A 24,805-nucleotide genomic window follows, 5' to 3' on the forward strand; every position below is an offset into this window, starting at 1 on the left:
TGCAGTTCAGATCGGCCAAGTTTAACAACACATGTCATCTGGTGGAGTTTCTGCTTAAACATCAGTTTGACTTGTGGACACATGCTGTTTTCAGGTCTTTTTTAAGGGTGGAAGCTCAATTGTGGGAGTCATCGGCGGACGATAATCCATCACATATCTCCACATACACAAAGCACATTTACAATTGTAAACAAAAACATAAAAGTGAAATAGGAATGCGTCTGACCGTGAGGTAATGCCCTGTATGTTAGTGTCAGCGCTGACACAATGCTCATTGTGCACACTTTAAACAGCCTTTCACAACACACATTCCTGGCGCTTCTGATGAAGGTGTAAGTGATTAAGTGTGTCAGGTAATCTGCTTGTGTGTGTTTGTTTAGTCCCTGAGAAAAGATTTATGACACAAGACTTTATTTATAAATCACACACAGTTGGGCTGCTGCTATTTCCCATTCTGACCCGGCTCTCTTATTTCCTTTGTTTAATCTTGACAGTATCAGTCTGCCGTATATATAATACTATACAGTAATACAGACAGCTGGGAGTTGGTTAAAGAACAGCAGACGCTGAGAAATAAAGGCCAATCCCCACTGAGCTCCCTTTGTAAAGGGTTAAGGATGCTGGGATTTGGGATGTGTAAGGCAGTGTCTTCTCCTGTAACATCCTCAGTGCAGGGAAACCTCACAGCCCACAATGCACTGCAGAGCCATGTGACAGTGAATGGGTTAAACTGAACATTTTTGTCGTTTCTGCGTTAACATTAAGGCCCTAATTCTATATAGATTTCAGTGGGAATTTTGTGCTGAAAACAGCCCGAACAGCAACAGAATTACCCCCTAAATGGGGGAGAACGACGACAAAGATGACAAAAATATAACTTACTCTCTGATGTGAGATCCACAGCAAAGCAGACCATGCAATAAAACAAAGCATGTGTTAGTATGTATCACAAACACCAAACACTTGTTACAGACAATCATAGGATAGTACTGTGTCACTGGGTTATCATGGGCAGGCGGAACCAGACAAATGTTCTGATGAGGATGCGCTGACTACCAGGAGCAGGGTTACAATCGCTCATGTACAGAGGGTCACACAACCCCCAGCAGCGACACGATCTGATGATAACCCAACTCCTGAGTACTGCATCACATTACAAATAATACAGAACTTGGTGCTAGCAGTGAGCGGGTAAACACAAAGTAAAAATAACCTCTTGGTGTAAATCAGGGAAGGGGCAACTCCAGCCCTCGTGCTCCACTACCACTAACAGCTCAGGATGTCAGGATATCCCAACTCCAGCCCTCGTGCCCCACTACCACTAACAGCTCAGGATGTCAGGATATCCCAACTCCAGCCCTCGTGCTCCACTACCACCAACAGCTCAGGATGTCAGGATATCCCAACTCCAGCCCTCGTGCCCCACTACCACTAACAGCTCAGGATGTCAGGATATCCCAACTCCAGCCCTCGTGCCCCACTACCACTAACAGCTCAGGATGTCAGGATATCCCAACTCCAGCCCTCGTGCTCCACTACCACTAACAGCTCAGGATGTCAGGATATCCCAACTCCAGCCCTCGTGCTCCACTACCACTAACAGCTCAGGATGTCAGGATATCACAACTCCAGCCCTCGTGCTCCACTACCACTAACAGCTCAGGATGTCAGGATATCCCAACTCCAGCCCTCGTGCTCCACTACCACTAACAGCTCAGGATGTCAGGATATCCCAACTCCAGCACAGGTGGCTCAATTAGTGGCTAAGTCACAATCACTGATTTGACCCACCTGTGCTGAAGCACAGGACTGGAGTTGGCCACCCCTGGCTTAAATCATTTGGAAAACTTAGCAATGTTATTTCCTTATAAAAAGATGATTGACCTTTTTCTCCAAGTCTAAAGGGTATTGTGTAACCATACCCTGCAAAGCCTGCTACAGGAGGGGCCAGTGTGACGTTTTTATGGGACATTGTACAAGATTCGCCTGTTTGTTATGTTTCTATTTATTTTACGTTTCAAAAGGGCATTTAGATAGTTTGCCGTAGTACCATCAATGATTAAGGGGCCTGCGGCCGAGGAAACAATCTTCTGGGCTTCCCTGTTTTATTATCATTAGATCCTATAACTTTTTCTTATACTCCTAAATTTCAAAGTATTTATCAAAAGAGACTACCTTACTTAGCTTCGCCTCAATTACTCTTTTTCTTTCAAATGTCTCAAATAGGATTTTTGTCCTCTGTTCTTCGATAAAAACTACAAATGTTTAACAGAGTTAGCAAAGACAAACAACACATTTATAGTTTGTAATGTATCTCTACATGTAAATTATCTTAGTTTTAGAGCAATGTTATAAGATGTAATTAACTTGGCCAACACCAGTCCTCAAGATTCCCCAACAGGTCAGGTTTTCAGGATATCCCAGCTTCGGCACAGGTGGCTCATTCTGGTAGCCCTCTGTGCTGAAGCAGGGACTGATTGAGCCACCTGTGCTGAAGCAGCAATATCCTGAAACCCTGACCTGTTGGTAGCTCTTGAGGACTGGAGTTGGCTACCCCTGACTTAGACTATACATAAGGTAGGTTATTAAAAACTAGCTCTAGCTAAATTAGTATTACGAGAAAAATTAAAACTGTGTTCTTATCCGCAACACAATCATCAAATTAAAATTATGCTTTTGACGTATTTTATCTCTGCAGGAGTTTGGTTACCAAAAGATAACCCCTTTTGTCCCACTGCATAGTAACAAAATTCCTGAAGTGCCTTATTGCCTTCCTATGAAACTTTATATTTTTGGTTTTAAGCGTGGATGATATAGAGGGAGGGTGAAAATTAGAATGAGGAAGAAGTGGAGTATCAGCAATATATCTTGATTTGTTCTGTAATGGGACGAGAATGACATTTAAATCAGCAGACTGCTGTGGAGAGGGCATATTTTATTTGTATTTTTACTATCTGTACTAGGGGATGCCTCTGAGCTGATCAGGGGGGCTCAGATCTCAGATGAGAGCCCTCAACCGCAAGGTCTGAGCTACAACTGGTTGTGTCACCCCGCAAGTAGGACACCATATGGATGAGGAGTCAGACTAATAGGAAGCTGTAACATCAGGCGTTGTGACATCGGGACATAATGTGACATCGGGGACATAATGTGACATCGGGGACATAATGTGACATCGGGAGATTACTTTGTGACTTTTTATTAGTGACCTTGCCGCCATATCTGTAGACAAAAAATCCTCTCAAATATCTCGGGAAACAGGTGAGGTCTGAGGACCATAAACCAACCGTAGGGGGTCCCCCAGTTCAGGTATACAATTATATATTATACAAGAAAAAATCGAAGTGCATCAATCTCTAAAATACATCATGTATAACCCGTGACACTGAAAAATGATCATGTAAATAGATAATACAACCTCTTAAATTCTGAGGTGCTGCTTCATTCGAAACCTTCCATGTGGTCTTACAGGAAGCAATGGACAAGAGTTGGAGTGTAACTCCCAGAAACCATATAGGGGGTGGATGAACACGCATAAAAAAACACAAATAGTGCAATATGTACAAATCTTGTAAATGCTACAGGAGTTGTAAAGTGGGTAATGGATGCACTCGCAAAGTGGGTGTAAAAATCAACAAATCAGCCAGCCACACGTCTTCTTCGAGATCTCGAATGAAAGAGATAAAGCAGGAACAGAGCATCATTCCATATCAGAGTAGTGATAACTAGAGCAGATACACTCTCAAACATCGGAGTTAGAAAGGTCTTTGGCGCCCGCAGGCTGGAGGAACCGTCTTCTGCCCCTCTTCTCCATTCACCGTCTGTGTTCCTCCTCACAGCGTCATCTCCAATAATGTTATTTGGGGAAACCGGAGGACGGACTTAAACGTTTAGATTGTAAGAAGTTACAGTCTTCCCCAAATAACATCATTGGAGGTGACCCTGTGAGGAGGAACACAGACGGTGAATGGAGAAGCAGGTCAGAAGTTATCTCCCCGGTGTCACGTTATCTCCCCGGTGTCACGTTATCTCCCCGGTGCCACGTTATCTCCCCGGTGTCACGTTATCTCCCCGGTGTCAAGTTATCTCCCCGGTGTCAAGTTATCTCCCCGGTGCCACGTTATTTCCCCGGTGCCACGTTATCTCCCCGGTGCCACGTTATTTCCCCGGTGCCACGTTATCTCCCCGTTTTTTACACCCACTTTGCGAGTGCATCCATTACCCACTTTACAACTCCTGTAGCATTTACAAGATTTGTACATATTGCACTATTTGTGTTTTTGTGTCTTTATCTATCCCCTATATGGTTCCTCAACTCAAATCCTCAATCCCTCCCCCCCCATCCCAACAGGTCAGGCTTTCAGGATATCCCTGCTTCAGGACAGGAAGTGCAGTCTTCGACTAAGACACTGATTAAGCCTACTGTGCTGAACCTGGGATATCTTGAGGACCTGAGGGGGGGGGAGGAACTTCGGGGCTGGAGTTGAGCACTACTACCCTGTATGCGCTCTAAGTCTTGTCTATATATATATATAATGCAAATGATAAAAAGATAAACATGGGGCTGCAGGTTAAAGTACTGTTGTGCTGCTGAAACTATCAGGGAGAACGGATCACCGTTTTGCAGCACAAAGTTGCTTAGACCGATCACTGTGCAGCACATTTGAAAGTGACCCCAAATATATCGTATTCAGTGGGGAATGTCCCTATTGCCCATGTCCTTCTGCCAGCAGCAAATGATCATACTACTAGCACAGCTCACATAATTAACTTTAACTTCTTCACTGCCAGAGGGGCCAGAAATCCTTGGCAACGTAAGGCCTCTGTGGCAGCAAAAGGGTTAACATGCAGCATGCAGTGATTAGTGTTGGGTGGCGCAGTGTCTGTGCGAGTGATTAGTGTCGGGTGGCGCAGTGTCTGTGCGAGTGATTAGTGTTGGGTGGCGCAGTGTCTGTGCGAGTGATTAGTGTTGGGTGGCGCAGTGTCTGTGCGAGTGATTAGTGTTGGGTGGCGCAGTGTCTGTGCGAGTGATTAGTGTCGGGTGGCGCAGTGTCTGTGCGAGTGATTAGTGTCGGGTGGCGCAGTGTCTGTGCGAGTGATTAGTGTTGGGTGGCGCAGTGTCTGTGCGAGTGATTAGTGTAGGTTGGCGCAGTGTCTGTGCGAGTGATTAGTGTTGGGTGGCGCAGTGTCTGTGCGAGTGATTAGTGTCGGGTGGCGCAGTGTCTGTGCGAGTGATTAGTGTTGGGTGGCGCAGTGTCTGTGCGAGTGATTAGTGTCGGGTGGCGCAGTGTCTGTGCGAGTGATTAGTGTCGGGTGGCGCAGTGTCTGTGCGAGTGATTAGTGTGTTGGGTGGCGCAGTGCCTGTGCGAGTGATTAGTGTTGGGTGGCGCAGTGTCTGTGCGAGTGATTAGTGTTGGGTGGCGCAGTGTCTGTGCGAGTGATTAGTGTTGGGTGGCGCAGTGTCTATGCGAGTGATTAGTGTTGGGTGGCGCAGTGCCTGTGCGAGTGATTAGTGTCGGGTGGCGCAGTGTCTGTGCGAGTGATTAGTGTCGGGTGGCGCAGTGCCTGTGCGAGTGATTAGTGTCGGGTGGCGCAGTGCCTGTGCGAGTGATTAGTGTTGGGTGGCGCAGTGTCTGTGCGAGTGATTAGTGTGTTGGGTGGCGCAGTGTCTATGCGAGTGATTAGTGTGTTGGGTGGCGCAGTGTCTGTGCGAGTGATTAGTGTGTTGGGTGGCGCAGTGTCTGTGCGAGTGATTAGTGTAGGTTGGCGCAGTGTCTGTGCGAGTGATTAGTGTTGGGTGGCGCAGTGCCTGTGCGAGTGATTAGTGTCGGGTGGCGCAGTGTCTGTGCGAGTGATTAGTGTTGGGTGGCGCAGTGCCTGTGCGAGTGATTAGTGTCGGGTGGCGCAGTGTCTGTGCGCGTGATTAGTGTTGGGTGGCGCAGTGCCTGTGCGAGTGATTAGTGTTGGGTGGCGCAGTGTCTGTGCGAGTGATTAGTGTTGGGTGGCGCAGTGTCTGTGCGAGTGATTAGTGTTGGGTGGCGCAGTGTCTGTGCGAGTGATTAGTGTGTTGGGTGGCGCAGTGTCTGTGCGAGGGATTAGTGTGTTGGGTGGCGCAGTGTCTGTGCGAGTGATTAGTGTGTTGGGTGGCGCAGTGTCTGTGCGAGTGATTAGTGTTGGGTGGCGCAGTGCCTGTGCGAGTGATTAGTGTCGGGTGGCGCAGTGTCTGTGCGCGTGATTAGTGTTGGGTGGCGCAGTGCCTGTGCGAGTGATTAGTGTTGGGTGGCGCAGTGTCTGTGCGAGTGATTAGTGTTGGGTGGCGCAGTGTCTGTGCGAGTGATTAGTGTAGGTTGGCGCAGTGCCTGTGCGAGTGATTAGTGCTGGGTGGCGCAGTGTCTGTGCGAGTGATTAGTGTTGGGTGGCGCAGTGTCTGTGCGAGTGATTAGTGTTGGGTGGCGCAGTGCCTGTGCGAGTGATTAGTGTTGGGTGGCGCAGTGCCTGTGCGAGTGATTAGTGTTGGGTGGCGCAGTGTCTGTGCGAGTGATTAGTGTTGGGTGGCGCAGTGCCTGTGCGAGTGATTAGTGTTGGGTGGCGCAGTGTCTGTGCGAGTGATTAGTGTCGGGTGGCGCAGTGTCTGTGCGAGTGATTAGTGTTGGGTGGCGCAGTGTCTGTGCGAGTGATTAGTGTTGGGTGGCGCAGTGCCTGTGCGAGTGATTAGTGTTGGGTGGCGCAGTGTCTGTGCGAGTGATTAGTGTGTTGGGTGGCGCTGTGTCTGTGCGAGTGATTAGTGTGTTGGGTGGCGCTGTGTCTGTGCGCGTGATTAGTGTTGGGTGGCGCAGTGCCTGTGCGAGTGATTAGTGTTGGGTGGCGCAGTGTCTGTGCGAGTGATTAGTGTCGGGTGGCGCAGTGCCTGTGCGAGTGATTAGTGTGTTGGGTGGCGCTGTGTCTGTGCGAGTGATTAGTGTTGGGTGGCGCAGTGCCTGTGCGAGTGATTAGTGTTGGGTGGCGCAGTGTCTGTGCGCGTGATTAGTGTTGGGTGGCGCTGTGTCTGTGCGCGTGATTAGTGTTCGGTGGCGCAGTGTCTGTGCGAGTGATTAGTGTGTTGGGTGGCGCAGTGTCTGTGCGAGTGATTAGTGTTGGGTGGCGCAGTGTCTGTGCGAGTGATTAGTGTAGGTTGGCGCAGTGTCTGTGCGAGTGATTAGTGTTGGGTGGCGCAGTGTCTGTGCGAGTGATTAGTGTGTTGGGTGGCGCAGTGCCTGTGCGAGTGATTAGTGTTGGGTGGCGCAGTGTCTGTGCGAGTGATTAGTGTTGGGTGGCGCAGTGTCTGTGCGAGTGATTAGTGTTGGGTGGCGCAGTGTCTGTGCGAGTGATTAGTGTCGGGTGGCGCAGTGCCTGTGCGAGTGATTAGTGTGTTGGGTGGCGCAGTGTCTGTGCGAGTGATTAGTGTTGGGTGGCGCAGTGTCTGTGCGAGTGATTAGTGTTGGGTGGCGCAGTGTCTGTGCGAGTGATTAGTGTTGGGTGGCGCAGTGCCTGTGCGAGTGATTAGTGTCGGGTGGCGCAGTGTCTGTGCGAGTGATTAGTGTCGGGTGGCGCAGTGTCTGTGCGAGGGATTAGTGTAGGTTGGCGCAGTGCCTGTGCGAGTGATTAGTGTCGGGTGGCGCAGTGTCTGTGCGAGTGATTAGTGTAGGTTGGCGCAGTGCCTGTGCGAGTGATTAGTGTTGGGTGGCGCAGTGCCTGTGCGAGTGATTAGTGTTGGGTGGCGCAGTGTCTGTGCGAGTGATTAGTGTTGGGTGGCGCAGTGCCTGTGCGAGTGATTAGTGTTGGGTGGCGCAGTGTCTGTGCGAGTGATTAGTGTCGGGTGGCGCAGTGTCTGTGCGAGTGATTAGTGTCGGGTGGCGTAGTGTCTGTGCGAGTGATTAGTGTTGGGTGGCGCAGTGCCTGTGCGAGTGATTAGTGTAGGTTGGCGCAGTGCCTGTGCGAGTGATTAGTGTTGGGTGGCGCAGTGCCTGTGTGAGTGATTAGTGTGTTGGGTGGCGCAGTGTCTGTGCGAGGGATTAGTGTGTTGGGTGGCGCAGTGTCTGTGCGAGTGATTAGTGTAGGTTGGCGCAGTGCCTGTGCGAGTGATAAGTGTTGGGTGGCGCAGTGCCTGTGTGAGTGATTAGTGTGTTGGGTGGCGCAGTGTCTGTGCGAGGGATTAGTGTGTTGGGTGGCGCAGTGTCTGTGCGAGTGATTAGTGTCGGGTGGCGCAGTGCCTGTGCGAGTGATTAGTGTGTTGGGTGACGCAGTGTCTGTGCGAGGGATTAGTGTGTTGGGTGGCGCAGTGTCTGTGCGAGTGATTAGTGTAGGTTGGCGCAGTGTCTGTGCGAGTGATTAGTGTCGGGTGGCGCAGTGCCTGTGCGAGTGATTAGTGTCGGGTGGCGCAGTGCCTGTGCGAGTGATTAGTGTAGGTTGGCGCAGTGTCTGTGCGAGTGATTAGTGTTGGGTGGCGCAGTGTCTGTGCGAGTGATTAGTGTCGGGTGGCGCAGTGTCTGTGCGAGTGATTAGTGTAGGTTGGCGCAGTGTCTGCGCGCGTGATTAGTGTTGGGTGGCGCAGTGTCTATGCGAGTGATTAGTGTTGGGTGGCGCAGTGTCTGTGCGAGTGATTAGTGTGTTGGGTGGTGCAGTGTCTGTGCGAGTGATTAGTGTTGGGTGGCGCAGTGTCTGTGCGAGTGATTAGTGTAGGTTGGCGCAGTGTCTGTGCGAGTGATTAGTGTTGGTTGGCGCAGTGTCTGTGCGAGTGATTAGTGTTGGGTGGCGCAGTGTCTGTGCGAGTGATTAGTGTTGGGTGGCGCAGTGTCTGTGCGAGTGATTAGTGTAGGTTGGCGCAGTGTCTGTGCGAGTGATTAGTGTTGGTTGGCGCAGTGTCTGTGCGAGTGATTAGTGTTGGGTGGCGCAGTGTCTGTGCGAGTGATTAGTGTTGGGTGGCGCAGTGTCTGTGCGAGTGATTAGTGTTGGGTGGCGCAGTGTCTGTGCGAGGGATTAGTGTAGGTTGGCGCAGTGTCTGTGCGAGTGATTAGTGTTGGGTGGCGCAGTGCCTGTGCGAGTGATTAGTGTTGGGTGGCGCTGTGTCTGTGCGAGTGATTAGTGTTGGGTGGCGCAGTGTCTGTGCGAGTGATTAGTGTCGGGTGGCGCAGTGTCTGTGCGAGTGATTAGTGTAGGTTGGCGCAGTGTCTGTGCGAGTGATTAGTGTTGGGTGGCGCTGTGTCTGTGCGCGTGATTAGTGTTGGGTGGCGCAGTGTCTGTGCGAGTGATTAGTGTAGGTTGGCGCAGTGTCTGTGCGAGTGATTAGTGTTGGGTGGCGCAGTGCCTGTGCGAGTGATTAGTGTTGGGTGGCGCAGTGTCTGTGCGAGTGATTAGTGTAGGTTGGCGCAGTGTCTGTGCGAGTGATTAGTGTAGGTTGGCGCAGTGTCTGTGCGAGTGATTAGTGTAGGTTGGCGCAGTGTCTGTGCGAGTGATTAGTGTAGGTTGGCGCAGTGTCTGTGCGAGTGATTAGTGTTGGGTGGCGCAGTGCCTGTGCGAGTGATTAGTGTCGGGTGGCGCAGTGCCTGTGCGAGTGATTAGTGTTGGGTGGCGCAGTGTCTGTGCGAGTGATTAGTGTTGGGTGGCGCAGTGTCTGTGCGAGTGATTAGTGTTGGGTGGCGCAGTGTCTGTGCGAGTGATTAGTGTTGGGTGGCGCAGTGCCTGTGCGAGTGATTAGTGTTGGGTGGCGCTGTGTCTGTGCGAGTGATTAGTGTCGGGTGGCGCAGTGTCTGTGCGAGTGATTAGTGTTGGGTGGCGCAGTGTCTGTGCGAGTGATTAGTGTCGGGTGGCGTAGTGTCTGTGCGAGTGATTAGTGTTGGGTGGCGCAGTGTCTGTGCGAGTGATTAGTGTTGGGTGGCGCAGTGTCTGTGCGCGTGATTAGTGTTGGGTGGCGCAGTGCCTGTGCGAGTGATTAGTGTTGGGTGGCGCTGTGTCTGTGCGAGTGATTAGTGTCGGGTGGCGCAGTGTCTGTGCGAGTGATTAGTGTTGGGTGGCGCTGTGTCTGTGCGAGTGATTAGTGTCGGGTGGCGCAGTGTCTGTGCGAGTGATTAGTGTTGGGTGGCGCAGTGTCTGTGCGAGTGATTAGTGTTGGGTGGCGCAGTGTCTGTGCGAGTGATTAGTGTTGGGTGGCGCAGTGCCTGTGCGAGTGATTAGTGTTGGGTGGCGCTGTGTCTGTGCGAGTGATTAGTGTCGGGTGGCGCAGTGTCTGTGCGAGTGATTAGTGTTGGGTGGCGCAGTGTCTGTGCGAGTGATTAGTGTTGGGTGGCGCAGTGTCTGTGCGAGTGATTAGTGTTGGGTGGCGCTGTGTCTGTGCGAGTGATTAGTGTCGGGTGGCGCAGTGTCTGTGCGAGTGATTAGTGTTGGGTGGCGCAGTGTCTGTGCGAGTGATTAGTGTTGGGTGGCGCAGTGTCTGTGCGAGTGATTAGTGTTGGGTGGCGCAGTGCCTGTGCGAGTGATTAGTGCTGGGTGGCGCAGTGTCTGTGCGCGTGATTAGTGTTGGGTGGCGCAGTGTCTGTGCGAGTGATTAGTGTTGGGTGGCGCAGTGCCTGTGCGAGTGATTAGTGTTGGGTGGCGCAGTGCCTGTGCGAGTGATTAGTGTTGGGTGGCGCAGTGTCTGTGCGAGTGATTAGTGTTGGGTGGCGCAGTGTCTGTGCGAGTGATTAGTGTTGGGTGGCGCAGTGTCTGTGCGAGTGATTAGTGTTGGGTGGCGCAGTGCCTGTGCGAGTGATTAGTGTTGGGTGGCGCAGTGTCTGTGCGAGTGATTAGTGTTGGGTGGCGCAGTGTCTGTGCGAGTGATTAGTGTAGGTTGGCGCAGTGCCTGTGCGAGTGATTAGTGTTGGGTGGCGCAGTGTCTGTGCGAGTGATTAGTGTTGGGTGGCGCAGTGTCTGTGCGAGTGATTAGTGTTGGGTGGCGCAGTGCCTGTGCGAGTGATTAGTGTAGGTTGGCGCAGTGTCTGTGCGAGTGATTAGTGTCGGGTGGCGCAGTGTCTGTGCGAGTGATTAGTGTTGGGTGGCGCAGTGTCTGTGCGAGTGATTAGTGTTGGGTGGCGCAGTGCCTGTGCGAGTGATTAGTGTTGGGTGGCGCAGTGCCTGTGCGAGTGATTAGTGTTGGGTGGCGCAGTGTCTGTGCGAGTGATTAGTGTTGGGTGGCGCAGTGCCTGTGCGAGTGATTAGTGTAGGTTGGCGCAGTGTCTGTGCGAGTGATTAGTGTTGGGTGGCGCAGTGTCTGTGCGAGTGATTAGTGTTGGGTGGCGCAGTGTCTGTGCGAGTGATTAGTGTCGGGTGGCGCAGTGTCTGTGCGAGTGATTAGTGTAGGTTGGCGCAGTGCCTGTGCGAGTGATTAGTGTGTTGGGTGACGCAGTGTCTGTGCGAGGGATTAGTGTGTTGGGTGGCGCAGTGTCTGTGCGAGTGATTAGTGTAGGTTGGCGCAGTGTCTGTGCGAGTGATTAGTGTGTTGGGTGACGCAGTGTCTGTGCGAGGGATTAGTGTGTTGGGTGGCGCAGTGTCTGTGCGAGTGATTAGTGTGTTGGGTGGCGCAGTGTCTGTGCGAGTGATTAGTGTTGGGTGACGCTGTGTCTGTGCGAGGGATTAGTGTGTTGGGTGGCGCAGTGTCTGTGCGAGTGATTAGTGTTGGGTGGCGCAGTGTCTGTGCGAGTGATTAGTGTAGGTTGGCGCAGTGTCTGTGCGAGTGATTAGTGTTGGGTGGCGCAGTGCCTGTGCGAGTGATTAGTGTTGGGTGGCGCAGTGTCTGTGCGCGTGATTAGTGTTGGGTGGCGCAGTGTCTGTGCGAGTGATTAGTGTAGGTTGGCGCAGTGTCTGTGCGAGTGATTAGTGTGTTGGGTGGCGCAGTGTCTGTGCGAGTGATTAGTGTGTTGGGTGGCGCAGTGTCTGTGCGAGTGATTAGTGTTGGGTGGCGCAGTGTCTGTGCGAGTGATTAGTGTCGGGTGGCGCAGTGTCTGTGCGAGTGATTAGTGTAGGTTGGCGCAGTGTCTGCGCGCGTGATTAGTGTTGGGTGGCGCAGTGTCTGTGCGAGTGATTAGTGTTGGGTGGCGCAGTGTCTGTGCGAGTGATTAGTGTTGGGTGGCGCAGTGCCTGTGCGAGTGATTAGTGTTGGGTGGCGCAGTGTCTGTGCGAGTGATTAGTGTTGGGTGGCGCAGTGCCTGTGCGAGTGATTAGTGTTGGGTGGCGCAGTGTCTGTGCGAGTGATTAGTGTTGGGTGGCGCAGTGCCTGTGCGAGTGATTAGTGTAGGTTGGCGCAGTGTCTGTGCGAGTGATTAGTGTTGGGTGGCGCAGTGTCTGTGCGAGTGATTAGTGTTGGGTGGCGCAGTGTCTGTGCGAGTGATTAGTGTCGGGTGGCGCAGTGTCTGTGCGAGTGATTAGTGTCGGGTGGCGCAGTGTCTGTGCGAGTGATTAGTGTAGGTTGGCGCAGTGCCTGTGCGAGTGATTAGTGTGTTGGGTGACGCAGTGTCTGTGCGAGGGATTAGTGTGTTGGGTGGCGCAGTGTCTGTGCGAGTGATTAGTGTAGGTTGGCGCAGTGTCTGTGCGAGTGATTAGTGTGTTGGGTGACGCAGTGTCTGTGCGAGGGATTAGTGTGTTGGGTGGCGCAGTGTCTGTGCGAGTGATTAGTGTGTTGGGTGGCGCAGTGTCTGTGCGAGTGATTAGTGTTGGGTGACGCTGTGTCTGTGCGAGGGATTAGTGTGTTGGGTGGCGCAGTGTCTGTGCGAGTGATTAGTGTTGGGTGGCGCAGTGTCTGTGCGAGTGATTAGTGTAGGTTGGCGCAGTGCCTGTGCGAGTGATTAGTGTTGGGTGGCGCAGTGTCTGTGCGCGTGATTAGTGTTGGGTGGCGCAGTGTCTGTGCGAGTGATTAGTGTAGGTTGGCGCAGTGTCTGTGCGAGTGATTAGTGTGTTGGGTGGCGCAGTGTCTGTGCGAGTGATTAGTGTGTTGGGTGGCGCAGTGTCTGTGCGAGTGATTAGTGTTGGGTGGCGCAGTGTCTGTGCGAGTGATTAGTGTCGGGTGGCGCAGTGTCTGTGCGAGTGATTAGTGTAGGTTGGCGCAGTGTCTGCGCGCGTGATTAGTGTTGGGTGGCGCAGTGTCTATGCGAGTGATTAGTGTTGGGTGGCGCAGTGTCTGTGCGAGTGATTAGTGTTGGGTGGCGCAGTGTCTGTGCGAGTGATTAGTGTTGGGTGGCGCAGTGCCTGTGCGAGTGATTAGTGTAGGTTGGCGCAGTGTCTGTGCGAGTGATTAGTGTGTTGGGTGGCGCAGTGTCTGTGCGAGTGATTAGTGTAGGTTGGCGCAGTGTCTGTGCGAGTGATTAGTGTTGGGTGGCGCAGTGTCTGTGCGAGTGATTAGTGTCGGGTGGCGCAGTGTCTGTGCGAGTGATTAGTGTTGGGTGGCGCAGTGCCTGTGCGAGTGATTAGTGTGTTGGGTGGCGCAGTGTCTGTGCGAGGGATTAGTGTGTTGGGTGGCGCAGTGTCTGTGCGAGTGATTAGTGTAGGTTGGCGCAGTGTCTGTGCGAGTGATTAGTGTTGGGTGGCGCAGTGTCTGTGCGAGTGATTAGTGTTGGGTGGCGCAGTGCCTGTGCGAGTGATTAGTGTTGGGTGGCGCAGTGTCTGTGCGAGTGATTAGTGTTGGGTGGCGCAGTGTCTGTGCGAGTGATTAGTGTTGGGTGGCGCAGTGTCTGTGCGAGTGATTAGTGTGTTGGGTGGCGCAGTGTCTGTGCGCGTGATTAGTGTGTTGGGTGGCGCAGTGTCTGTGCGCGTGATTAGTGTGTTGGGTGGCTCAGTGTCTGTGCGAGTGATTAGTGTAGGTTGGCGCAGTGTCTGTGCGAGTGATTAGTGTGTTGGGTGGCGCAGTGTCTGTGCGAGTGATTAGTGTTGGGTGGCGCAGTGTCTGTGCGAGTGATTAGTGTGTTGGGTGGCGCAGTGTCTGTGCGAGGGATTAGTGTGTTGGGTGGCGCAGTGTCTGTGTGAGTGATTAGTGTGTAGGTTGGCGCAGTGTCTGTGCGAGTGATTAGTGTGTTGGGTGGCGCAGTGTCTGTGCGAGGGATTAGTGTGTTGGGTGGCGCAGTGTCTGTGCGAGTGATTAGTGTGTTGGGTGGCGCAGTGTCTGTGCGCGTGATTAGTGTGTTGGGTGGCGCAGTGTCTGTGTGCGTGATTAGTGTGTTGGGTGGCGCAGTGTCTGTGTGCGTGATTAGTGTGTTGGGTGGCGCAGTGTCTGTGTGCGTGATTAGTGTGTTGGGTGGCGCAGTGTCTGTGCGAGGGATTAGTGTGTTGGGTGGCGCAGTGTCTGTGCGCGTGATTAGTGTGTTGGGTGGCGCAGTGTCTGTGTGCGTGATTAGTGTGTTGGGTGGCGCAGTGTCTGTGCGAGGGATTAGTGTGTTGGGTGGCGCAGTGTCTGTGCGCGTGATTAGTGTGTTGGGTGGCGCAGTGTCTGTGTGCGTGATTAGTGTGTTGGGTGGCGCAGTGTCTGTGCGAGGGATTAGTGTGTTGGGTGGCGCAGTGTGATGCTGTAACATTACCTTGCTGTGAGGATCTGCAAACATGCGAGTGAAGATCTCACAGAGCCTTTTCAGTTCAACGCGGCTGCAGGATGAAAAGAAAGAAACAATGTATCAGGGAGGTTTTATTTAAACCCCCATACAAAAGTCAGCAGTGCTTTCAGCTGTACATCTTCAGGTACGGTCTTGTGAAAAAGTAATACGTTTCTGCTCACCCCCTCCTTAAATCTCTCTCCTGGTTTCCCGTTACATTTTGGATCACCCCTAGTTCTCCTCCTTCCCTTCAAGGCTCTCCACTGGACTGCTCCTCCCGACATATCAGCTTTGATCTCTCACTCTGCCCCCGCTCGTCTCTTCCCATAACCGTCTCCTCTCCATCCCTTTCAGCTCTACTGCGCTCTCTCTCACCTTAAACTTTTTCCCTCCCTGCCCCTTACCTCTGGAACTCCCTCACACTCAGTATACGCCGAGCACCTTCTCTACCCAGCTTTAAGACAAACCTTAAAACTCACCTCTTAATTGAAGCACTCCAATAACTCAGACTCATGGCCACTGTCCCACACCCACAGTCGCTCCTACGAACCATTGCGGCCAAGCACTGCCATCTAGTGCACCTACCCACCATCAAGGCCAGGCACTGCCACCGACTGCACTTACCCACCATCAAGGCCAGGCACTGCCACCTACTGCACTTATTCCCCCACCTGCCGTCTCAAACTCTCCCAATCTAAGCCATATGTTGTAAGCTCCCCGGGGCAGGGATTCCCGTTTCTATTGTCGGACGTTGTTTGTTGCAGTTATTGCATTATAATTCCCTGTATTGTCTCTTCTGTAAAGCGCAGAGTACAGCGGTGGGCACTATATAAAGATATACATACATACATACAAAAGGGATCAACCTTTTATGAGTTTAAAGGGCCAACGCAGGACCAAAAACGCTGCTCTCTTCTGAATAAATGTGTATTACTTTATCAGAGTATTGGCATGCCACTGCATTACTTTTGAATAAATGTGTATTACTTTATCAGAGTATTGGCATGCCACTGCATTACTTTTGAATACATGTATTACTTTATCAGAGTATTGGCATGCCACTGCATTACTTTTGAATACATGTATTACTTTATCAGAGTATTGGCATGCCACTGCATTACTTTTGAATAAATGTGTATTACTTTATCAGAGTACTGGCATGCCACTGCATTACTTTTGAATAAATGTATTACTTTATCAGAGAGTATTGGCATGCCACTGCATTACTTTTGAATACATGTATTACTTTATCAGAGAGTATTGGCATGCCACTGCATTACTTTTGAATAAATGTGTATTACTTTATCAGAGTATTGGCATGCCACTGCATTACTTTTGAATAAATGTATTACTTTATCAGAGAGTACTGGCATGCCACTGCATTACTTTTGAATACATGTATTACTTTATCAGAGTATTGGCATGCCACTGCATTACTTTTGAATACATGTATTACTTTATCAGAGTATTGGCATGCCACTGCATTACTTTTGAATAAATGTATTACTTTATCAGAGAGTATTGGCATGCCACTGCATTACTTTTGAATACATGTATTACTTTATCAGAGAGTATTGGCATGCCACTGCATTACTTTTGAATAAATGTATTACTTTATCAGAGAGTATTGGCATGCCACTGCATTACTTTTGAATAAATGTATTACTTTATCAGATAGTATTGGCATGCCACTGCATTACTTTTGAATAAATGTATTAATTTATCATAGAGTATTGGCATGCCACTGCATTACTTTTGAATAAATGTGTATTACTTTATCAGAGTATTGGCATGCCACTGCATTACTTTTGAATAAATGTGTATTACTTTATCAGAGAGTATTGGCATGCCACTGCATTACTTTTGAATAAATGTGTATTACTTTATAAGAGAGTATTGGCATGCCACTGCATTACTTTTGAATAAATGTATTACTTTATCAGAGAGTATTGGCATGCCACTGCATTACTTTTGAATAAATGTGTATTACTTTATCAGAGTATTGGCATGCCACTGCATTACTTTTGAATAAATGTGTATTACTTTATCAGAGTATTGGCATGCCACTGCATTACTTTTGAATAAATGTGTATTACTTTATCAGAGTATTGGCATGCCACTGCATTACTTTTGAATAAATGTATTACTTTATCAGAGAGTATTGGCATGCCACTGCATTACTTTTGAATAAATGTATTACTTTATCAGAGAGTATTGGCATGCCACTGCATTACTTTTGAATAAATGTGTATTACTTTATCAGAGTATTGGCATGCCACTGCATTACTTTTGAATAAATGTGTATTACTTTATCAGAGTATTGGCATGCCACTGCATTACTTTTGAATAAATGTATTACTTTATCAGAGAGTATTGGCATGCCACTGCATTACTTTTGAATAAATGTATTACTTTATCAGAGAGTATTGGCATGCCACTGCATTACTTTTGAATAATTGTATTACTTTATCAGAGAGTATTGGCATGCCACTGCATTACTTTTGAATACATGTATTACTTTATCAGAGTATTGGCATGCCACTGCATTACTTTTGAATAAATGTATTACTTTATCAGAGAGTATTGGCATGCCACTGCATTACTTTTGAATAAATGTGTATTACTTTATCAGAGAGTATTGGCATGCCACTGCATTACTTTTGAATAAATGTGTATTACTTTATCAGAGAGTATTGGCATGCCACTGCATTACTTTTGAATAAATGTGTATTACTTTATCAGAGAGTATTGGCATGCCACTGCATTACTTTTGAATAAATGTGTATTACTTTATCAGAGAGTATTGGCATGCCACTGCATTACTTTTGAATACATGTATTACTTTATCAGAGAGTACTGGCATGCCACTGCATTACTTTTGAATAAATGTATTACTTTATCAGAGAGTATTGGCATGCCACTGCATTACTTTTGAATAAATGTATTACTTTATCAGAGAGTATTGGCATGCCACTGCATTACTTTTGAATACATGTATTACTTTATCAGAGAGTATTGGCATGCCACTGCATTACTTTTGAATAAATGTGTATTACTTTATCAGAGAGTATTGGCATGCCACTGCATTACTTTTGAATAAATGTGTATTACTTTATCAGAGTATTGGCATGCCACTGCATTACTTTTGAATAAATGTGTATTACTTTATCAGAGAGTATTGGCATGCCACTGCATTACTTTTGAATACATGTATTACTTTATCAGAGTATTGGCATGCCACTGCATTACTTTTGAATAAATGTATTACTTTATCAGAGAGTATTGGCATGCCACTGCATTACTTTTGAATAAATGTGTATTACTTTATCAGAGAGTATTGGCATGCCACTGCATTACTTTTGAATAAATGTATTACTTTATCAGAGTATTGGCATGCCACTGCATTACTTTTGAATACATGTATTACTTTATCAGAGTATTGGCATGCCACTGCATTACTTTTGAATAAATGTATTACTTTATCAGAGAGTATTGGCATGCCACTGCATTACTTTTGAATAAATGTGTATTACTTTATCAGAGTATTGGCATGCCACTGCATTACTTTTGAATACATGTATTACTTTATCAGAGAGTATTGGCATGCCACTGCATTACTTTTGAATAAATGTGTATTACTTTATCAGAGTATTGGCATGCCACTGCATTACTTTTGAATAATTGTATTACTTTATCAGAGAGTATTGGCATGCCACTGCATTACTTTTGAATAAATGTGTATTACTTTATCAGAGTATTGGCATGCCACTGCATTACTTTTGAATAAATGTGTATTACTTTGTCAGAGAGTATTGGCATGCCACTGCATTACTTTTGAATAAATGTATTACTTTATCAGAGAGTATTGGCATGCCACTGCATTACTTTTGAATACATGTATTACTTTATCAGAGAGTATTGGCATGCCACTGCATTACTTTTGAATAAATGTATTACTTTATCAGAGAGTATTGGCATGCCACTGCATTACTTTTGAATAAATGTATTACTTTATCAGAGAGTACTGGCATGCCACTGCATTACTTTTGAATACATGTATTACTTTATCAGAGAGTATTGGCATGCCACTGCATTACTTTTGAATAAATGTGTATTACTTTGTCAGAGAGTATTGGCATGCCACTGCATTACTTTTGAATAAATGTGTATTACTTTATCAGAGAGTATTGGCATGCCACTGCATTACTTTTGAATAAATGTATTACTTTATCAGAGAGTATTGGCATGCCACTGCATTACTTTTGAATAAATGTGTATTACTTTATCAGAGTATTGGCATGCCACTGCATTACTTTTGAATAATTGTGTATTACTTTATCAGAGAGTATTGGCATGCCACTGCATTACTTTTGAATAAATGTGTATTACTTTATCAGAGTATTGGCATGCCACTGCATTACTTTTGAATAAATGTGTATTACTTTGTCAGAGAGTATTGGCATGCCACTGCATTACTTTTGAATAAATGTATTACTTTATCAGAGAGTATTGGCATGCCACTGCATTACTTTTGAATAAATGTATTACTTTATCAGAGAGTACTGGCATGCCACTGCATTACTTTTGAATACATGTATTACTTTATCAGAGAGTATTGGCATGCCACTGCATTACTTTTGAATAAATGTATTACTTTATCAGAGAGTATTGGCATGCCACTGCATTACTTTTGAATAAATGTATTACTTTATCAGAGAGTACTGGCATGCCACTGCATTACTTTTGAATACATGTATTACTTTATCAGAGAGTATTGGCATGCCACTGCATTACTTTTGAATAAATGTGTATTACTTTGTCAGAGAGTATTGGCATGCCACTGCATTACTTTTGAATAAATGTGTATTACTTTATCAGAGAGTATTGGCATGCCACTGCATTACTTTTGAATAAATGTATTACTTTATCAGAGAGTATTGGCATGCCACTGCATTACTTTTGAATAAATGTGTATTACTTTATCAGAGAGTATTGGCATGCCACTGCATTACTTTTGAATACATGTATTACTTTATCAGAGAGTATTGGCATGCCACTGCATTACTTTTGAATACATGTATTACTTTATCAGAGAGTATTGGCATGCCACTGCATTACTTTTGAATACATGTATTACTTTATCAGAGAGTATTGGCATGCCACTGCATTACTTTTGAAATGTACAAGTTTGCATGAGGTGTCGTGTGGCAGACACTTGTACCACACCGTGAGCGCTCCTCTTCTATATCATGAACCTCTTAAATAGCAGACATTTTATATGGCTTTTTTTATGGCTGCAAAAGGTGTTCTATGCCTGGATCTCACGCAAACATTGCTTCTTGCTTTGCAATGTATTTCAGGCCCTCTGAACACCACTCATCGCTCTGCAAAGCATTGCTGGACCCCCGGTGTAATGGAATAGTAGATGTTACACACAGGCCCTGCAAGCTCATTTGCACAAGTGAGCGTGCAGGGACTGTGTGTATATGTTTTTAAATGTAGGTTGGAAACACTATTGGGAGGTTTGTGAACCCCTCCTCGTTGGTTTTAAGCTCTCTCTCCTCCCCCGCCCCCCCCCCCCCACTTTAATTGGCAGGTCCTGATATATACCTGTAATAACCAATCTATTGAGCTACTTCTTACTCCAACAGAGAGGTAAAGAGAACATATGCAGGCAGTGTAGGACCTGCAGCGAAGGGTTTACCGTGAAGTGCTTGCAGGTAATGCTTTGGCCAGAGCAGCGATTAATAACCCTTACTTAAGAGAAGAATAACAGATGGTATTAATATGTCATGTTGGATGAAGCATTGGGGCTCTTTTGTTGCATAGTAGATGTTACCTGAGTGTCCTCTGACTCTTGAGCAGGTTCTGCAGTCCGATCAGGCCCTCCTTCCTCTCAGACCAGTTGGAGCTTGCGCAGTGATTGAGGACCTCTGCCACGTCCTCCGTCTGGCGCAGATAGTGCGGGATCCCCCCGTTCCGGGAGCCGTACGACCTCTCCGAGCAGGCGCTCGATGCGTCGCTGTTTGCGTCATCGTCTGAGTACATCCCGTACGGCTCATAGCGTCTCCGCACAGGCTTCTTCTGGAGAGGAAGCTCTCGTTAGAAATGGCCGAGAACGTAATTAGTGCCTCGCTGTTTTATGTGTATTTCTTGTAAGACCATTTTTTACATGCTAGGTCGTCTTAACAGAACTACTTTAGGGCCAGAACAGAATACTCCTCTGGCAGTGAAAAGGTTAATCTGCCACACCGTATCCATCCTTCCTTTAGTTCTTATTTAGCTCCCGTTTTGTAGCCTTAAAGTTTTCCCATCACTTATACCAGCGGTAGCCAACTGCAGTCCTCAAGGGCCACCAACAGGTCAAGTTTCAAGGATATCCCTGCCTCAGCACAGGTGTTGCTGGTCTTCGACTGAGCCACTATTTGAGTCACCTGTGCTGAAGCAGGGATATCCTGAAAACCTGACCTGTTGGTGGCCCTTGAGGACTGCAGTTGGCCGCTCCTCCCTTTCACATTTCATGCAAAATATGTCGAGCAAAACATGTCGTAATCAAATTGCTGAAAGTCAAATCCGGCTGAACATAAAAAAATGTGTGTGTATGACAGTGACTGTGCATGAAGCAGTGTAGTTTGTTGTGTGTATGACAGTGACTGTGCATGAAGCAGTGTAGTTTGTTGTGTGTATGACAGTGACTGTGCACAGAGCAGTGTAGTTTCTTGTGTGTATGACAGTGACTGTGCACAGAGCAGTGTAGTTTCTTGTGTGTATGACAGGGACTGTGCACAGAGCAGTGTAGTTTCTGTGTGTGTATGACAGGGACTGTGCACCGAGCAGTGTAGTTTCTGTGTGTGTATGACAGTGACTGTGCATGAAGCAGTGTAGTTTCTTGTGTGTATGACAGTGACTGTGCATGAAGCAGTGTAGTTTCTGTGTGTATGACAGTGACTGTGCACAGAGCAGTGTAGTTTCTGTGTGTGTATGACAGTGACTGTGCATGAAGCAGTGTAGTTTCTGTGTGTATGACAGTGACTGTGCACAGAGCAGTGTAGTTTCTGTGTGTATGACAGTGACTGTGCACAGAGCAGTGTAGTTTCTGTGTGTATGACAGTGACTGCACAGAGCAGTGTAGTTTCTTGTGTGTATGACAGTGACTGTGCACAGAGCAGTGTAGTTTCTGTGTGTATGACAGTGACTGTGCACAGAGCAGTGTAGTTTCTGTGTGTATGACAGTGACTGTGCACAGAGCAGTGTAGTTTCTTGTGTGTATGACAGTGACTGCACAGAGCAGTGTAGTTTCTTGTGTGTATGACAGTGACTGTGCATGAAGCAGTGTAGTTTCTTGTGTGTATGACAGTGACTGTGCACAGAGCAGTGTAGTTTCTGTGTGTATGACAGTGACTGTGCACAGTGCAGTGTAGTTTCTGTGTGTATGACAGTGACTGTGCACAGAGCAGTGTAGTTTCTGTGTGTATGACAGTGACTGTGCACAGAGCAGTGTAGTTTCGTGTGTGTATGACAGTGACTGTGCATGGAGCAGTGTAGTTTCTTGGGTGTATGACAGTGACTGTGCACAGAGCAGTGTAGTTTCTGTGTGTATGACAGTGACTGTGCACAGAGCAGTGTAGTTTCTTGTGTGTATATGACAGTGACTGCACAGAGCAGTGTAGTTTGTGTGTGTGTATGACAGGGACTGTGCACAGAGCAGTGTAGTTTGTTGTGTGCATGACAGTGACTGTGCATGGAGCAGTGTAGTTTCTTGTGTGTATGACAGTGACTGTGAGTGGAGCAGTGTAGTTTCTTGTGTGTATGACAGTGACTGTGCACAGAGCAGTGTAGTTTCTGTGTGTATGACAGTGACTGTGCACAGTGCAGTGTAGTTTCTGTGTGTATGACAGTGACTGTGCACAGAGCAGTGTAGTTTATTGTGTGTATGACAGTGACTGTGCACAGAGCAGTGTAGTTTCTGTGTGTATAACAGTGACTGTGCACAGTGCAGTGTAGTTTCTGTGTGTATGACAGTGACTGTGCACAGAGCAGTGTAGTTTCTGTGTGTATGACAGTGACTGTGCACAGAGCAGTGTAGTTTCTGTGTGTGTATGACAGGGATTGTGCACAGAGCAGTGTAGTTTGTTGTGTGCATGACAGTGACTGTGCATGGAGCAGTGTAGTTTCTTGTGTGTATGACAGTGACTGTGAGTGGAGCAGTGTAGTTTCTGTGTGTATGACAGTGACTGTGCACAGAGCAGTGTAGTTTGTGTGTATGACAGTGACTGTGCACAGAGCAGTGTAGTTTTGTGTGTGTATGACAGTGACTGTGCATGGAGCAGTGTAGTTTCTTGTGTGTATATGACAGTGACTGTGCACAGAGCAGTGTAGTTTCTGTGTGTATGACAGTGACTGTGCACAGAGCAGTGTAGTTTCTGTGTGTATGACAGTGACTGTGCACAGAGCAGTGTAGTTTGTTGTGTGTATGACAGTGACTGTGCACAGAGCAGTGTAGTTTCTTGTGTGTATGACAGTGACTGCACAGAGCAGTGTAGTTTCTTGTGTGTATGACAGTGACTGTGCACAGAGCAGTGTAGTTTTGTGTGTGTATGACAGTGACTGTGCACAGAGCAGTGTAGTTTCTGTGTGTATGACAGTGACTGTGCACAGAGCAGTGTAGTTTCTGTGTGTATGACAGTGACTGCACAGAGCAGTGTAGTTTCTTGTGTGTATGACCGTGACTGCACAGAGCAGTGTAGTTTCTTGTGTGTATGGCAGTGACTGTGCACAGAGCAGTGTAGTTTCTTGTATGTATGACAGTGACTGTGCAGAGAGCAGTGTAGTTTCTTGTGTGTGTATGACAGTGACTGTGCACAGAGCAGTGTAGTTTCTTGTGTGTATGACAGTGACTGTGCACAGAGCAGTGTACATTAGAAAAATGCAAAGTTAATCTCTTCCCCAAAGAGCTTACTCTCTGCATTGCAGTTGAGGAACATGGTAGTGACTGATTCTCCCTCAAATCTTATATATTATTTTGTAGCAACCAAATAATACAGAATACCAGAGGATGTGGGTAACATACAATACTTTACAGGAATGGGCAATCACAGCTTGTTCTTGACAAGAATGAGATATGAACATTTCTTCTTAAAATGTGTTGAATAAGCAGGAAAAACCGGTTGGATGCCTGCCTTACGCTAAGCTACTCACACATTTCTGATAATAGAGGGAACTGACGTTCTGATGACACAGTGATGAAATAGCTCTTCTGATTTTATCACATTGAGTTATTGAGTGGAACATGTTCCTGTGTATAGGACATGTCAGTCAAGGTTGTGTAGCACACAGCACGGAAAACTAAAACATTTGTGTTACATCAGTAACTTGTATTTAGGGGAAAACACTGCAGATTTGGCAAGAATCTGGGAGGGTGCAATGTAAGTCATTCACTGCTGAAACATGAAACATAATATGCAAAGCATCAGGTCACAATGAAAAAGGAATGTAAAGACAATTTGTCCAAACATGCGTTTCTGACCCTGCTAAGGGGGATTCTCGTTTAAAGCAGCAATCCCTCTTTTTCAGCAATAAACAAGCCAGGAGGCTTACTGATGTGGTACTGCTCTGGTTAAGATGGATGATCCCCAATTCAGAAGTTTAATTTCTTAAGTAGAGGACACCTGTCCTTTTCCAAGGTAGCCCCCAAACTCCCTGCTGGCGGGCCCATCAAGAAAGGCAAGCCTTTCCTAATTGGCTCACAGGCAGATTTCTGTGGGCTGCCATCTTTCCCCATGGATGCCAGGTCTGCAGGATCTTGGCTGCTGGCAACGACTCTACAAACACCACAAAATTCAACTCCCTTGTGCCGCGGTGTCAGTGTGCCTGCAAAGCTCCCAGCAGAGAGCGGTGTGCTCGGGCAGGACTATAGAAATGATTCAGATTTCTGATCAGGAAATGATGACTCATAGGATGCTGATCTGTGTTCCCAATCCTTTCTCCTTTGTTGTTTCATCAAATGAGATCACAAATAATCTCTACTTTCATTAAGATGTGTGATGAGCTTTGAGTTTTCACCTGATCTGGCAGTAAAGGTGTTATCCCCCAAACAATGTAAATGTTTGTAGCTAATGTTTTAACTTGTAGGGGTTTCGATTGTGGAAGTCAGTGATTCATGCATGGCTGCTTTTTTTAAGGTTTGTATATACTAGAACTATACCCTTAAATCAGCATTG

General features: G+C 47.5%; 1 protein-coding gene across 31 annotated transcripts in view; it reads right to left on the minus strand.

Moving 5' to 3' along the window:
• The window catches only part of LOC142499853 (CLIP-associating protein 1-A), a 209,151-nt gene that overhangs the window by 75,558 nt on the left and 108,788 nt on the right, over window positions 1-24,805 (minus strand). For 27 of the 31 annotated variants that reach the window (XM_075609814.1, XM_075609813.1, XM_075609811.1 and 24 more), the window contains 2 exons: window positions 20,425-20,669; window positions 14,574-14,637 (listed from right to left, as the gene is read on the minus strand). In XM_075609814.1, the coding sequence (XP_075465929.1) occupies window positions 14,574-14,637; window positions 20,425-20,669 (309 nt within the window). The remainder of the gene's footprint in view (window positions 1-14,573; window positions 14,638-20,424; window positions 20,670-24,805) is intronic. The other 4 variants (XM_075609824.1, XM_075609820.1, XM_075609806.1 and 1 more) reach the window with 1 other exon arrangement.

Source organism: Ascaphus truei, chromosome 7 (genome assembly GCF_040206685.1).
Source record: "Ascaphus truei isolate aAscTru1 chromosome 7, aAscTru1.hap1, whole genome shotgun sequence".
Classification (NCBI taxonomy): domain Eukaryota; kingdom Metazoa; phylum Chordata; class Amphibia; order Anura; family Ascaphidae; genus Ascaphus; species Ascaphus truei.